General features: G+C 39.5%; 1 protein-coding gene across 4 annotated transcripts in view; it reads right to left on the reverse strand.

Moving 5' to 3' along the window:
- The window catches only part of SLC38A1 (solute carrier family 38 member 1), a 65916-nt gene that overhangs the window by 8940 nt on the left and 41608 nt on the right, over positions 1–15368 (reverse strand). For all 4 annotated transcript variants that reach the window (XM_040642368.1, XM_040642369.1, XM_008704485.2 and 1 more), the window contains 8 exons: positions 10090–10163; positions 8460–8552; positions 8067–8148; positions 6988–7070; positions 5495–5553; positions 5256–5372; positions 3798–3877; positions 2100–2200 (listed from right to left, as the gene is read on the reverse strand). In XM_040642368.1, coding sequence (XP_040498302.1) covers positions 2100–2200; positions 3798–3877; positions 5256–5372; positions 5495–5553; positions 6988–7070; positions 8067–8148; positions 8460–8552; positions 10090–10163 — 689 coding nt within the window. The remainder of the gene's footprint in view (positions 1–2099; positions 2201–3797; positions 3878–5255; positions 5373–5494; positions 5554–6987; positions 7071–8066; positions 8149–8459; positions 8553–10089; positions 10164–15368) is intronic.

Consider the following 15368-nt stretch of genomic DNA (forward strand, 5'->3'; position numbering starts at 1 on the left):
GGGTTAAAAAGAACATACAGTTGAAGCACAAAACACCTCTTTTTTTTTCTTAGAGATTTTCAATTTATTTGAGAGAGAGAGAGAGCACGAGTGGGGTGAGGGCCAGAAGGAGAAGCAGGACCCCCACTGAGCAGGGAGCCCGATGCAGGACTCAATTCCAGGACGCCGGGATCACGACCCGAGCCAAAGGCAGATGCTTAACGACTGAGCCACCCAGGCGCCCCGCACAAAACCCTTCTTAATCTAGACTTTCCCCCACTTGGTGCCACTCATCAGACGACGCTACACTGTCTCAGCCTTGCCGGTGGATGGCAGGCCACTCAAAGCCTCTTTCAGACCCTCCTCTTGTCACTCAACTTCCAGGGGCCAAGCAACACAGGTGCGAACTTCACCACCACAGGAAAGAATTCTCTTCCATGTATGTTTTTCTTATTTAAAAAAAAAGTATCTAACTCATGTACCACTTTGAACTTTTTCTTAACTCTGAGCTTCAGAACATGATTTCAAAGACAACCCAAGCTAGAATGGCAGTCCCTGCGAACGCTCACTGTTTTGACAAGAGCTCCTTCCCCTCTTGCTGTGTCTCCTGTAAGGTCTCCTCACTGTACCAGTCTCAAGGTTCTGGGGGTGGAATTCCAATTCTATTCTGTGCCATCGATTGGTCTCAGTTTTGGAAAAGGGAGCCTAGGTTATAATAAAAAACCTCATTAGTTCTAATTTTCTTGAATCAAAATTTATAAACATCTAAAAATAGCTGAGCCGTTTTCTTTATCCGAAGAGTACAAAAGGGTTTGGTATTTTATTTTATGTGGGGAAAAAATATGGATTTGCAAAGAAAACTCATGGCTTGAACAAGGTAACAGAAAGACTGTTTGACTAACATGAAGCTCTCCCTCCCTCTCTTTACCTACTCCCAGCCCTGTAACTCTGCAGGAAACCTAGAAACACTATTTTTATGCAAAAATGCAACATGGCATTTATGGATTCATCAGACAATGCTGTTTGCCATTGCTTGTGAAAATGGTAATAATGCAACTGTATAATCAGGGTAGCCATTCTCTCCAGGCTGAATTAATCATCTCCAAACGTGTTTAAATTTTGAGACATTTGTGTTTATGGGGGGGGAAAAGTACCCCAAAGAAATATTATTTAATAGAGAACAATGTGAAATATATGTATTTAAATTTAAATCAGGTCCCAAATTACAATGGTAATGAAAGATGTCAAATACAACTTGAGGATCATTTGAATAGGAGAGGAAGAAGACCTAATAATATTAAAGAAGGAAAACAGGGCCAATAAGTTACAAATGAAAACCAGTTGTTCTCTTTTTCAGATTTCATTCCATTGAACCTTCTCTGCCATTCCTTCAAATCTTCGCAGGGCTCCAACTTCCAGTGAACAATCAGGCGTTTTATTTTTAATTAACACGAGTGTCATGAGTATAGCACTCTGCTCTTTCTCACTTTCAACATCTGTCTCTGTCTCTCTTCTCTATTAATGGAATCTGACCCAATTCGCAACAGCAATTAGGAAAGCCTTCTCTGGTATAGTTTTAAACTTTCCTCAGTAAGGGTGGCATGCTTATAAAGTGCAGTTTCTTTTAAGGACAGTACGAGGAGAAAAAATTTACAGTATCTTGTTTCAGTAATTATTCTATTGTGCAGTCTGCACAAATATGTAAAGGAATCATCACCATTCACTTTGAGTAGAAGAAAAGACCAGCAAAATCAATGGGTAGATCTGTTGCATTTTTGGGCTATCGTGTTAAAAGTTATCTGGATACTGGGGTGCCTGCGTGGTTCAGTCAGTTAAGCAGCTGACTCTTGATTTCAGCTCAGGTCATGATCTTAGGGTCCTGGGATTGAGCCACGTGCATTGGGCTCTGGGCTGAGCAGGGGGTCTGCTTCAGGATTCTCTCTCCCTCTCTGCCCTTCCCCCGCCCCCCCACCCCCCGCCAGCACTCTCTCTCTCTTTCTCTCTCTCTTTAAAATAAATACACAAATCTCTTAAAAAAAACATTAAAAGTTATTTGGATACTGATTTTTACTAATTTATTTAAAAATACCTATGTTTATGTGCTAACAGAAGTCACTTACCATAGAACGTCAAGTAGCCAAAAATGGCAGTCAAGAAGTACATAACAAACATGGCGAAAAAGGAGATATTGGAAACCATCTGCATCTTTTTCTGTGATCGACTAAGAACAAAGATAAGGGAGTTTTAAAAATTAAAAGCCATGTTACTGAATTTAAGTACCAGTGTTAACACTGAAGAATACTAACAACTTTCTATCAGGCTAGGGAAGATCTGACCAGCTAAGATTACCCCCCTTCCACCTCCCCTGCCCCCAGCAATTATACCAGTTTAAAATAAATTCTTTTATACCAAACAAGTATTGTGAGGGAGAGATTCATGGAACTACCGATCCCTCAAATGTCCTTCCCCATTCTTTTCAAAGAATATCAGGTTCTCATCTGAAGGGCAGAGAATATTTTTTAATATTTATTTTTGATATTATCTCCATACTCAGCATGTAAGGGGGAAAGGGCAGAATAAATTCAAATGCTGTTCTCCCAGCCCAGAGATCAGGGGCAAAGCTGGAACTTGACCTCAGGTCTTCCATTGCTAAAGCTATTATTTAGGTTCCTTTTTTCCCACTGAGTAGCCTCAGTGATGCACCTGGAAGTCTATGTTTCCAGAGCAATAAGTACCCAAGTGATCACAGCTGTGATGATGAAGGGCTCTATCTCCTAGGTCAAGTTTACTCTGGGAGTTTGGGTGAACCTTTAAGTTTCTTTAATGGCCCAAATAATTCATCTGTAAGACTTGTACTCAGTAACAGACCACTATAGTGGTAACATTTGTTTGTGTCATAACAGGAAAAATTGAGAAGTACACACATCAGAAAATTACAAACTAAAAGCTGGACTATTAAATTTAAAAGATGTCAAAGACATGTTTAAATGTCCTAAGCATACGATCATAAAGTAGGGCTGATGTACACATAGTTAGATGTAGATATTTCAAAACTTACCCATATATCAATTAAATATGAAAGAGGAAGAGTCATGAGTTAATCAATGCTAAAGAACATTTTATTTTTCAAAATGGAAATAGACAGCTATATTGTATATCTTTTCTGAGCTTAAGACGATGCCATGAAGATTATTTTTATCTGTAAAGTCTGCTAACAGTATGCTAAAAGAGAACCCAGGAGGAAATTTATAAGCAGGACTTTAGTTTTCTCTAAAACAGCAATCGAAAACAAATCCATAGAATCATCTTAATAGTTTAAGATGAACAATTTTCTCTTGTCCAGTTTGTGGCCTTAACATTAATTTCTTTGCCTGTTTCGCAGCCGTTTCCATCTAAACCAAAAGAGGCAAATCAGACACAACGCATTTTGCAGTTGATACATGAATCTGGTTATTATCATGCACTTGCAAAATAAGCATAAGTGACCTAAAGCAACACAAATCCTTGAACTCTCCTAAGTAACACAGTATGCGAAAAACCACTTTAACAAAAAAAGTCCACATAATTGGCCACTTTATATATTTATGGCCAAAACATACTGCAGTTTTCTGATTCTTGCTGTTCTTTTTTTTCCTTTAATATAGTACTTGCTCAAGAATGGCAGAAAGTAAATGTTGAAGCAGGGTAATGAGTCCATGGGGGTTCATTATACAAATCTAGTCATTTTAATGCAGTACTTGCCTATTAACGAGGGGATGTAAAAAATGCTTAAGGTAAAAAAGATAAAATGATTAAGGTAAAAAAAGCAAATCTCTTACTCTTTAAGCTCACTGTAAATTGGCAGGACTGACGGGTGGCAGACAAAAGCAAACGCAATGGTTGGTAAAGCATACACAGTCTATTTGAAAGAGAAAAATAAACGTTAAGAAGAAGCATTTTTACTCTAAAAATTATCCCGCTCCAATATTTCTGGGCTGTCGTTTTCTCCGACAGCTCTCCAGAATCCCTGGATTATTCGGTTATTAGGAGGGCTTTGATAGCGAAAATAGAAGCAGCTTTTCTAAGAGAGCTTATCTAGTGTGAGACGTGAGGCACTTGGCACATAGGGGTTCCAGGTGCGCCTCACCTGCGGCGTTAAAATTTTACGTGCTTCAGGCAAAGCATCAGCCCATATTTACATGGCACTGGCCGGTCACCTGACCCTTTCCCTGCATTATTTCACGGAGTCTCTACAACAACCCTGAGCAGTAGAAAGACCACTGATGCTCTCCTGACTCCCTCCAACAGGTTAGGTGACACGCCCGGGACTTCTTCCATCTCCATTCCACTGCTCTTTGCTCTATAGGACGCATCAAATCAGACTTAAAGGATGGCATCTAGGGACGCCTGGGTGGCTCAGTCAGTTAAGCATCTGCCTTCAGCTCAGGTCATGATCCCAGGATCCTGGGATCGAGTCCCACATCAGGCTCCTTGCTCAGCGGGGAGCCTGTTTCTCCCTCTGCCTGCGGCTCCCCCTGCTTGTCTGTGCTCGATTGCTCTCTCTGACAAATAAATAAATAAAATCTTAAAAAAAAAAAAATGGCATCTAAAAAGACAACTACTTCCACAGTCACCACCTCGGCTGTGTCCTTAGAGTTTCCAGAGAGAGCGAGATATCTCTAAAAGGAAGAAAAGTAATATTTCTCGTGCTCTCATTCTGTGCAAGCACTGGACCAGGCCCATTCTAAAAAAAACCCTGTGAGATACGGAACAGAATCCTTGTTTTTCACATGGGGTTTGGTAACTTGCCGAAGGATTTAAATCCAAGCATGATCGGTTCCCTAGTCCACTGTTCCCCGTGCTATTAACAACGCCCCAACTATATGAATGTTTTCTAAGTGTCAATTTGTGTATCTGTATTTGGTATCTGTATTTCAACTGTGCGAGCTGGGGAAACTTGAGGGACGCCTGTCACCACCAGGGAAGAGCAGTGGGCTAAGGATGGTACTAATCTGTTTTTAAAGATCTACAAGGAAGACAGGAGCTGAGACAATAATCCAGAAAGAGATTTTTACAGAGATGCTTAAGGTTGTCCTTTATGTAAACTGGATAAGAGGAAGCATGAAATATATGTGTCTATTTCTCAAAGGTCTCTAAATTATGGAATTTGGTAAGCAGCAGTATGGTGTTCTATTGAGAATAAGTACTTTCAAAGCAGTTTAATTGAAACAAATATGAGAACTACAATGCCCTTAATAAAATGCTCTTTTTTATATTTAAAAGATAAGGAAACTTACCTTTGAATTGAAGGTAACGTATTTTGGCGTACACATGTCAGGGTTTGTTAAATTAGCACTTATTGTTGAATTTAGCTCTGGAACAACGCAGAGAATTTGAAATTTCTTATAGATAACCTGGTATTAAGAAATACAGGAGAAAAAATATAGACTTTATCAAATAAAACCAAACAATGAATAATTACTGCATGGCATTGTATTATGGCAAAACCAAATCAACCGTTTTCATCAGCACTTACCACTATTAGGAAAAAAACCATACAGCTCAAAGAAAATCCACTAGTATAGCCAAGATACCCTAAAAGAAAAGTTGAAAAAATTTACTGTTATTATTTCACATATCACCTTGTTTCTTTCAATGCATTATTTCCAGCATAGTTCCAATAGTATACAAATACACCTATGTGAATATAAGATTTATTATTTGAGAGTGCTCCTTTATTTGGCAAAGTAATGGTGACTTTAAATTAAAATATTATATTATTGCTTTGATTCCAGTTTTCCCTAATACACTAGACAATGCAGATCCCAGATAGGGAAAAAGAGCCTCCCAAATTTGGCCCAAGCTCTCTGCGGCTATACTCTATTGAAGTCTTCAGGCCAAATCTATTTACTCCTTATCTACTTGATAGTTCTTTATTATGCACCTATTGTGTACATACTGAATATCAGCTACAATACTTCTCTTCCCAGATGAGGGGCATACACAGAGGAGATGAAGTGATTTCTAGGAATAAATTGAGCATCTGGGGATCTTCACCTTGCTCCCCCTGGACTCCCCAGCCACTGTAACATCCACAAAGGCAGAGTTAAGCGGTCTCTGGGAGGCTGCACTATTCTCATCCCTGCAGAAGAAGAGCCCTTCCCTCCTTAAATTTAAAAGAGCTACATGTATATATACAGAGAAGCCAAAACACAGAGCTAGAAACCAGAAAATTAAGTCGTTTTTAAGATCTACTTCTAGATCTTACATAACAGCCACAGAGGCTTGATATTTTCCATACAAAACAAAACACTATGGTTAGCAATCATTTGGAGGAAGAACTTTAAATGTCTTCCTTGAATTCGCCCAGAATTAAAGGAAATGCGTTTTGGACTGCATAGCAGTCTGGCCACATTATTCAATGTATACAATCCCCGTAACATCAGGCATACTGGTCTCCAAATATAAACATACACACAAAAAATGTCAAAACTAAGTGGATAGGACTTAGTGATTATCTGCAACCTCTGACCTTTTACTTCTCTCTTTCCCTTCAATGAAGCAAATAATTGAAATTGGTTAGACTCTGATAATTTAAGAATGATTCATAATACTTTAGGGGATAAATATAAGTAACTTTCTGTCTTGATATTAGATTTGAAAATCTACTTATCTGAATAATCAGGATATTTAAGACCTTGTATAAGGAGAATTCCATTTTCTGCATTTTTCTCAGAGTAGCCTGTTTTAAGTTGTGCTATTGGATATAGCACTGTGTCTGTCGCTGGCTCCAGAACGTCACTGCCCCCTAACCCCACAGCTCAGTAGAAGGATTGCTTAGGAGGTCACATACTGACCAGTGTTTTTATCCTATATTAAAGTCAAGCCTGATTAATACTTGTAATTTATCATTCACTTAATCTTTACCCTACAAGTGAAAGTAGAGGAGACAAAGTTGTTCATTTTTATTAGGTTTCTGACTCATCTGGGCACTGCAGAGACTATGATAAAAGCAAGCTCTTTCCTTACCTAAGTTCTTCAAGAGACACAGAGGGAGGATTATGCCAAAAGTAACTACCACCACCAGAACGCGGCCATCCACATACCAGGCTCTGAAAAAGGCATTTAAGTGGCTGGGTCATATTTTTGTAGAAAGTCAAATTTTTTCTTAAATATAAAATTTCACAATATGTTTTAATGAATTTTTACTATTATTAATTTTTACCATTAATTTCTATCATTATTCAGGTTTATCCAAACACTTTAACCCAACCACTCCTCATCTACTATCATCTCTCTCCCAAGTGATGGAAGAAGAGATTTTTTTTCCCTCCCCCATCAGCTAAATGTGGCATTCCTCTGAATAATTTACATGGTTTCAAAGCTGAATGCACACACTGCATTCTGTCAGATTACAACATGTCTTATCAATTATTTAAGGAGAAGTTCCTTTTTGTTTTGCTTGGCTAATACCATTGAAAAACAAGTCAGCACAGGTAGGCATTGCTTTCTCCCTAACCTCTTGTATTTGACCTTGAGTGCTGATGACAGAACATGAGGAACTCTGGCTCCTATGATTCTCCCTTGAAAGAAAACAGAGAAACTAAGACTGACAAGAACTGTTAAACAGGAGGGAGTCAAAACAACGGATGTGCCAGGTGTAGCTCCAACATTTTCCAAGCTTAGCTCTATCTTTAATGAAGTTGGCTCGTGGAAATCTTGCTCCCTTAAGAAAGAGACTAGGGTCTTAATGTTTTTGCATGTTCCACTTCTGTGTTAAATATACATCTGTGTTAAAAATACTCTGTATCTGTTCTGTTTTGTAGAAACTAGATATAGATTTCGGGCTCTCTGGGAGACGCTGGATATACTGTTTGCAGCCTGACAGATAAATCTACCTTTTAAATGTTCATAGCCAAATGGCCTTCCCTGCTTCTTTCATTTATATAATAACCCCAGAAAAATTTGTTGGTAAAACAAAGAAAGAGAAAAAACAACCCAGGGAAAACTCAGGTTCCTGCAGTTTTCATAAAACAAAAACTTTGGTTAGCCCAAATTTAAATTAGAAAGATTTTCGTTATCTTACAAAAAAATGATCTATAACTTACGAAAATGCCTCTTCCTTTCCCATGAGAAACTTTATGGCGGAGGGTAGTTCATTTTTTACTATGAAGAGGTAGCTCAGCATTGCTAGAGGAAAATGAGAACATTTTTAGAAAGAAGATACTAAGGCTCATGTTGCAAGCTATATAAAAGGCTACCAGCCTGTTCTTAGACTGACCTTCAATAAGACACAAAGACAGTTTTAGCTACTCAGTATACTTGGTTTTAAATAAGTGACTGCTCTCTCTGCTTTACTTTCCATGTGCCATTTTAGCTATGAGAACGATACAGCTTCCATTTTGTTAAAATTCATGTGGCCACCCAACCACCAGAATTAGAAAATATAATAATATTCACATACTTTTAAAGTTATGTATAGAAAAGCATGTTCTTTTTACCTCCAGTGTTCTGTAGAGAGGTGGCTCCAAAGATTACGAGCTTCCCTGTGGTGCCAAAGACCTGTTCTCCCAGCTTTTCATAAACCATGCAGCCTATTTAAAAATCATAGTTGAGAACACAAGAAATGACAGGGATCTAAAAGTTAAAAAAAGCCAAGATTTCTTCATTCTATGGACTCTTCCCCAAGTTATTCTTTCTCAAAATCACACAAATAGCCATTTGGGCTTTGCAAGGGTTAAAGTGTTGCAACCTCCTGACATTTTAAAATGTCAGACATGGCCACCATTTCTCCTTTTTCAGGTTGGCTACAAAAGCATTACAATTCAATTATTAGGTCATAAGGCTTATTTTTTTTTAAGATTTTATTCATTTATTTGACAGATAGAGAGACAGCCAGTGAGAGAGGGAACACAAGCAGGGGGAGTGGGAGAGGAAGAAGCAGGCTCACAGCGGAAGAGCCTGATGTGGGGCTCGATCCCAGAATGCCAGGATCACGCCCTGAGCCGGAGGATTCCTACTCTGATCTCCTTTTCAGGTCTGGTGCATATCGTTAAAGTAAAGATTTGGTTTAAAAATAAAAAGTCCCAACTTTTGGGACAAAAGTTTCCTTTTCAATTAATTACATGAACTGATGAGGCTAACAAGGAATTATCTTAATAACATTCCGTGAATGCCTCATGTGTCCTAAGCACAAAAACAAACATGTAATAGTCAACACCAGAATGTTGATCATTTGTAAAATTTAGTTCAAAGATATGCAACTCAGAAAAGAGACCAATAGATGAATCTGTCAAAAGAATAATTTGGCTACAGCAAAATCCTAACATGTTCAACTGTCTCATCTCAATAAATACTAAGCTGCTAAACCATTCATTTAAAAAAACACGTTTATATTTCTTTATGACAGTTCGGCTCACGTTTTCAAAACGTTCACAGAAAGCAATATGGGTCAGACTATAATTAAAGTTTTGTTTAATCTCTCATAAGACTGTTGTTTAAACATGACAATGGTAGATCCTCCATCCATTACAAAATGTCCCAGTTAAATGGAGTCACCCCTGCACAGTAATAGTTGGCCAATGTGGTTTTAGCTAAAGTAAAACTCAAAGTATTACAAACAGACCCCATTTGTCCCAGGAACAGAAAATAAACACTTCAGGTATTACACTGCGCAGAACTTGGAGCCTTTCCACAGCATCCTTGCTCCCACATTGCCTCGGGCGTAACATTTTCTCCTTGGAATATACACAAAAAAGAATGAAAGCTCTGTTTACTTTTAAAATCCTGGAGGCTATGATATCAAAACATGGGATCCTTGTTCTGAATTTATAAAGACCTAAGGAAAAACTGAAGCCTTTCACATGAAGTCATCTTAAACTAGAAAAACAGGTATAATTGGGGGTTTGCTTTAAATGGCAATGCTATTCTCTCAGTGTTTAAGACAATTTAATTTCCATGGTGCTGTGTCTATTTCTCTGGGTAAATACCACCGTAGGTTTTCAAGGGACTGTAGGTCAAAGTACTCTTCAATAAGTAGTTGCTGAATCGGGAGGGCATCACTTGTTCACAATATCACCATGCAAATCATTCACCCCGGCTTTACCAAGATTAGACATATTATCAGCTTACCTGTTTCCTTTGAACAGATCAAAAGAAGGTTTATTGAATATATAGATAGCAGTGTCACAGAAGTCAAAAGTATCCTAAAGCAAAGAAAATAAGTCTTGTAATAACTGTAAAAGAACATACTCGGACCTTACATTTTAGAAGGGCAAAGGCTTATTTATGTGATTAACACTGTTTTTGTTGGTAGCATCCAAATTATGGAAACTATTAGTCACACCCTCTTTAAAATCCTCAATAAAAATGTTCTAACAAATAAAGAGCTGCTCATTAGAATCTGAGTAAACCTAATAGTGCAAATCCTCTACGTTAATTCAAAGCCTAAATAGCTCTCTGAGGTCATTTCAGTTGAGATGACTTCCAGACAGTATTATGAAAGAAAGCTTTTATGGTCTATGATGCATTTTCTGTTACATCCGAGTGAGAAAGTGTGAAAGAGGTGTGGAGCGGGGGAGGGGGCTGAAGGAAAGGCTTGTAGTGACTCTTAGGTCGATGACTATGTGATTTAGGCAACTTGCTCAATTCCTCCTATCCCTGGATTCCTCACCTATAACACAGACACAAGCTAAATGATGTCTAAGGTTCTTTTCTTCTAATTACTCTGTGGCTATTTTTGAATCTATATACTAGACCACTGAGGTAATTCACTTTTTTTGCACCTGGTTCCTCTTAAAGACTAAGCACTTCTTTAACTGATGGGAAATTTTTGACAAGCAAAATGAAAAGCCTTTTTTGAATGACGAACTCATGTTTTTGTTTTATTATCAAACCCTCCTCAAGAAAAAGAACAGTTAAAATGATATGGGAGATAGATTATTTCTGAATCATTTGGTTAAAACAGATTTGGTAATTGAAAATAAAGCCTATCTGCTAAAAAGAAAAAAAAATTCCAGTCCCCCAAATGAAACCACTCACTCTCTGATGTAGGGAGTGCAGTTGATTCCACATTTGAGTAATTAAGGCAATGATTTTTTCTACCAAGTGCCATTGAGAGGTACTTGGCACATCATGCAATTCTCTCTGTGTGGGCTCTCTCTTCCCAACCCCACACCCCCACCCCGCACAGCCAGTGGACACTGTCCTTGGGCCCAGCTCAGATGCCACCTCCTGAGGTGCCTTCCCTTGCCCCAGGCAGGAAGAGCTCCATGGCTCTCTCATGTCTTATGGTGTTTTGCTTCTCCGATGTGCAGTGCAGCCATAAGGAGATCAATGGGGGAGTACAGAATGGTTAACTGTAGAGCAGACCAAATGCCAGATATTGGTCACAAAACAGAAGCAATGGACAGAGCTCAGCCGAGGTAAAAACAAACACAGGGAGAAAGAACAGAAAACTTCTCTGGGTGAAGACCAAACTAACCAGCTAATATAAAGGGGAATTTAGGTGACGATATGATGGTAAGGAAATATATTCAGACATATATTGACTTGGCTAAGATGCTTGAGTGGGAGGGTGATTAAGAAGGTAAGTCCCTTATTATCTATTCCGGCTGAGGGACAGGAGAAACTGAGAGTAGGCAATTATTCACCCAACCAATAGTTCTGAGATATGTAATGGAACACCATTTGATAGGCTCTGCCAGAGAGGAAGATACAGGACCCAACTGTAGTATGATTTTTCTTTCATCTTCTAAGAGATAAACAATATTTATTCTGAAGAAGCAAGCTTCGAATTTTGCTCAGAGTTCACTTATTTTTTAGGGACACTGAACACGAATGGGCAACTCCTACGTGTGCATGCGACAAGCCATAGAGGACTTGGGCGTGACATGGACTAGCATGGGCTTCCTGTTGGGGGTAGGACGGACTCAAGTTTCTGCTGTTCTAGAGTGACCACGTACCCTGTTGAGTCTATTCTCCTGGGACTGACTTGGAGAGGAGAGGGGATCCTGCCACCGGGCCCCAGGCTAATGAGTAGAGAGTATGACCTTGCAGGCACCATGTGACTAGCAGGAGGGACAATTACTAACGTCTACATGATAATTAACAAAAGGCCCTAAGCCTAGAAGGACTGGGTACTTATTAGCAAAGGAAACATCTGTTCCCTCAGCTAGCGGCCCCTGGGACCACATGGCTCTTGCACATGGTTGTCTCCCGACACATTTCGTGGGGTGAATCTCTTTGTAGGTGATGCTCAGCTGGCTTGTGGCCCTTGGCAAGAAGGGAAGGATTTCTTCATAAACTCCTATCACCTTTTTTTCTCTTCCCAGGAGAAAAGTGTTGGTCAGGGAAGGTATTAGCAGGGAGTTCATCTATCTTCTCCCCCACACTTACCAACAGCAGAGTGAGGTCCTCCCACCGTGATGAAAATGACCCTCCTGCTCCCATGTGTAAGAGACGTAACGCTGCACCCCAGACAGAAGGCCCTGGAGGGACAGTCTGACAGCCTCTGCCTTAACCACCCCATCTCTGAAGATGGTCTTCCCCATCCTTCCCAAAACACAGAGCTTCTCTTCGAAAACCGAAAACTAATATAAAACAAAACCCTTTTTCTATCAGATCATAAAAGGCAAAACCTGTATGTAAAATTTTAAAACCGCTTTAGGCTATAAAAAAAAATCTGGTAGTATTAATGGAATTAAAATTTAGAGAAGTACACCTCTTTGTTTAGATTCTTAGAAAGAAACTCTAAGTTGTCTAATTGGCTGTAATGATGCCAGAATAGTTTAAGGGGATCCAGAGATGTCAAAGACACAAAACATAACATCAAAAAGAAAGAGCAGGAGGAATGACTTGCGAGAATGTAATGACTTATTTGAACATTTCTCCTGTCTCGAGTGTGATTGTACCTCTGTTTGTCCAATTAGATCTTTGTACATATAACTGTGGTTTGCTGGAAGAGAAATACACGCTGGTATTCCTATGCTAAGAGGAACGTGAGTGATTTGTTTTTCATCTCATCCGGACATCATGTTCGCTTTCCCACTTCTAATCACTGACAAGTTCTAATGTGGTTATGGCAAAAGCCGCTTGCTGAAAAAGGCGTTTCGGTGGCAACTGAACCTCAGCAACAGGGACAGAGCTGTCAAGGTGTTGATATTTCAGACTTATGTTCAGCCTTGAAGAGAAGAGGATCCAGAGCATGAAGCCAGACATGGGCACTGCGGGAGCAGCGGCAGGAGAGTTATCTAGGGAAGAACGTGGTCAGGAACTTCTGAGAACCCTCGCGTGTCAGCAACACTTTGAAAGAGGCAGTGCGGAGACATCCCTGGAGAGTTTGTGTCCCCTAAGGGGAAGAAGCCTGTTAGGAAACAATTCTAGACTCCAGGATCAGGGAGGGACCTTTAGACACCACCTCGTCCAGCTTTCCACCCAGCACAGGAAACCTCTCTGCTCTGTCCAACACACAGGCATCCAGGTCTGCAAAGTGTGTCACAGGGGACACATAGCCACCTATCCCATCCTGTTTCTGGAAAGTGCTGCATACAGGAACTGAGGCTGAGCTGAAACTACCACTGCCGTATCACCCTTTGGACCTACTGGAATCTACTTGAAATCGAAACCCTCTTCCACCAAACAGTCCCTCTGATGGTGCTCATTTTCAGACTCTGCCCTTTGACCTACACCTCTCCAATTCTTCCAGCTCTCATCCTGTGATGGGGCGTTCAGGCTCTTTACATCTCAGTGCCTCATCCACCCTTTTTCATGGCTGTGTGCCAAGAAAAGCACGGTGCCGTCACATCAGTTTGGTCCAAACAGCACAAAGCACATTAAGATTACTAACTTGAGCTTGACATCATGCTTTCTTGAAGGCAACCTATTTTAGTGTTCATTTTTACAGCAGCCAAGCCACACTTTTGATTCTTACTGAGCTTCTACTGGAAACTATTAGGCTACTCTTCCTGGTTCTATCCTGTGTATACTTTTTTTTTTGAAAGGATTCTGCACTTTTCCATTACATTTTATCTTTCCAGTTTTGTGATATCTTCTAAAATTGTTGATCCTTTTTATTTATGTATCAACTGCCTCATCGAGCTTCAAATCTTGAATTTGCCTTCATCCAAGTCACTGGTACTAACTTTGAATAGATCAAGACCCCAATCTAGAAAATGGCCCAGTGTCCCAACAACTGCTCCAGCCAGAAACCTGGAAGTCACCCTTGATCTTTTATCTACTCTCACATCCCTCACATCTACTCATTGGCAAGTGTCCTATCACTTCTCTCTCCAAAATAGTTCCTAAATCCATATGCCTTTTTTTTTTTTTCCATCTCCGCTGCTACTGCTCTGATCCAAGCCACCATCAACTCTAATTTCTGGGCAACTGTAGTAATCTCTATCTGTCTCTTGTTTCTTGCCCTTTCTGACCCATCTTCCACCCAGCACCCAAAGTAATCTTTTTATTTCATTGCTTTATCATGTTCCTCCATTACTAGACTATAGGACAGGCCATGACAGTTTAATTCAGAGTCATGGCCCATCCTATTTGCCTATTTGCACACAATACAAAACAAATCACATAGCAGACTCTTAGGTAAGAATAAGTGAATTTACAGAATATTAGTATCTCTTTTGTAAGTCATAGGAGATTATGCCAAATGTCTTGCTAAAATCAAGATACATTCTACCTAAGACAATTCTGTGACCTACTAGTGCACTATTATCTCAAAAGATGAAGTTAGTTTAGCACAACTATTTAGGAAAACCCTATTGGCCTCTATGGAGCAATATTTTCTACAGTATTTGCACATAAAAGCTATTTAATAACTTGCCCTTGAATATTGCTTGAGATCTACCTTTTACCACTTCTGAAAGCTGGGATGAAATCTGTCCATTTCTAGTCCTCTGGCGATACTCCTGCTCTCCATGATTTCTTAAATATTTCTGACAGGGGTCCTCGATATATTTAGTGTATTTGGTGCAAGAAAATTTTGGCTCTTACCTTAAACAATAACATCTAAACATCTATTTTAAGAACATTTATTTGTTATTGTTTTGAATCACATTGATAAGACTGTAATTCTTTATTCTCCCATAACTTACCCAAAGATTACATGGATAACATTATAATAAATTTCATTTCTTAAAGTACTATATGCTAATCAAATGGAAAACTGTGACAATAGAACCGAATATTTAAGGCAATTGAAATTTTTTTTTTTTTTAAGTGCCCAGCGTGGAGCCCTACACGGAGTTTGAACTCACAACCCTGAGATCAAGACCTGAGCTGAGCTCAAGGATCAGATACTTAATCAAGTGAGCCACCCAGGTGCCCCAGCAATTGAAATGTTCTATGCCATGACTGTGGTGGTGATTTCACAACTAGATTTGGGTAAACTTATCAAATCC

This window comes from Ursus maritimus, unplaced genomic scaffold, assembly GCF_017311325.1.
Source record: "Ursus maritimus isolate PB19 unplaced genomic scaffold, ASM1731132v1 scaffold_26, whole genome shotgun sequence".
Taxonomy (NCBI): Eukaryota; Metazoa; Chordata; class Mammalia; order Carnivora; family Ursidae; genus Ursus; species Ursus maritimus.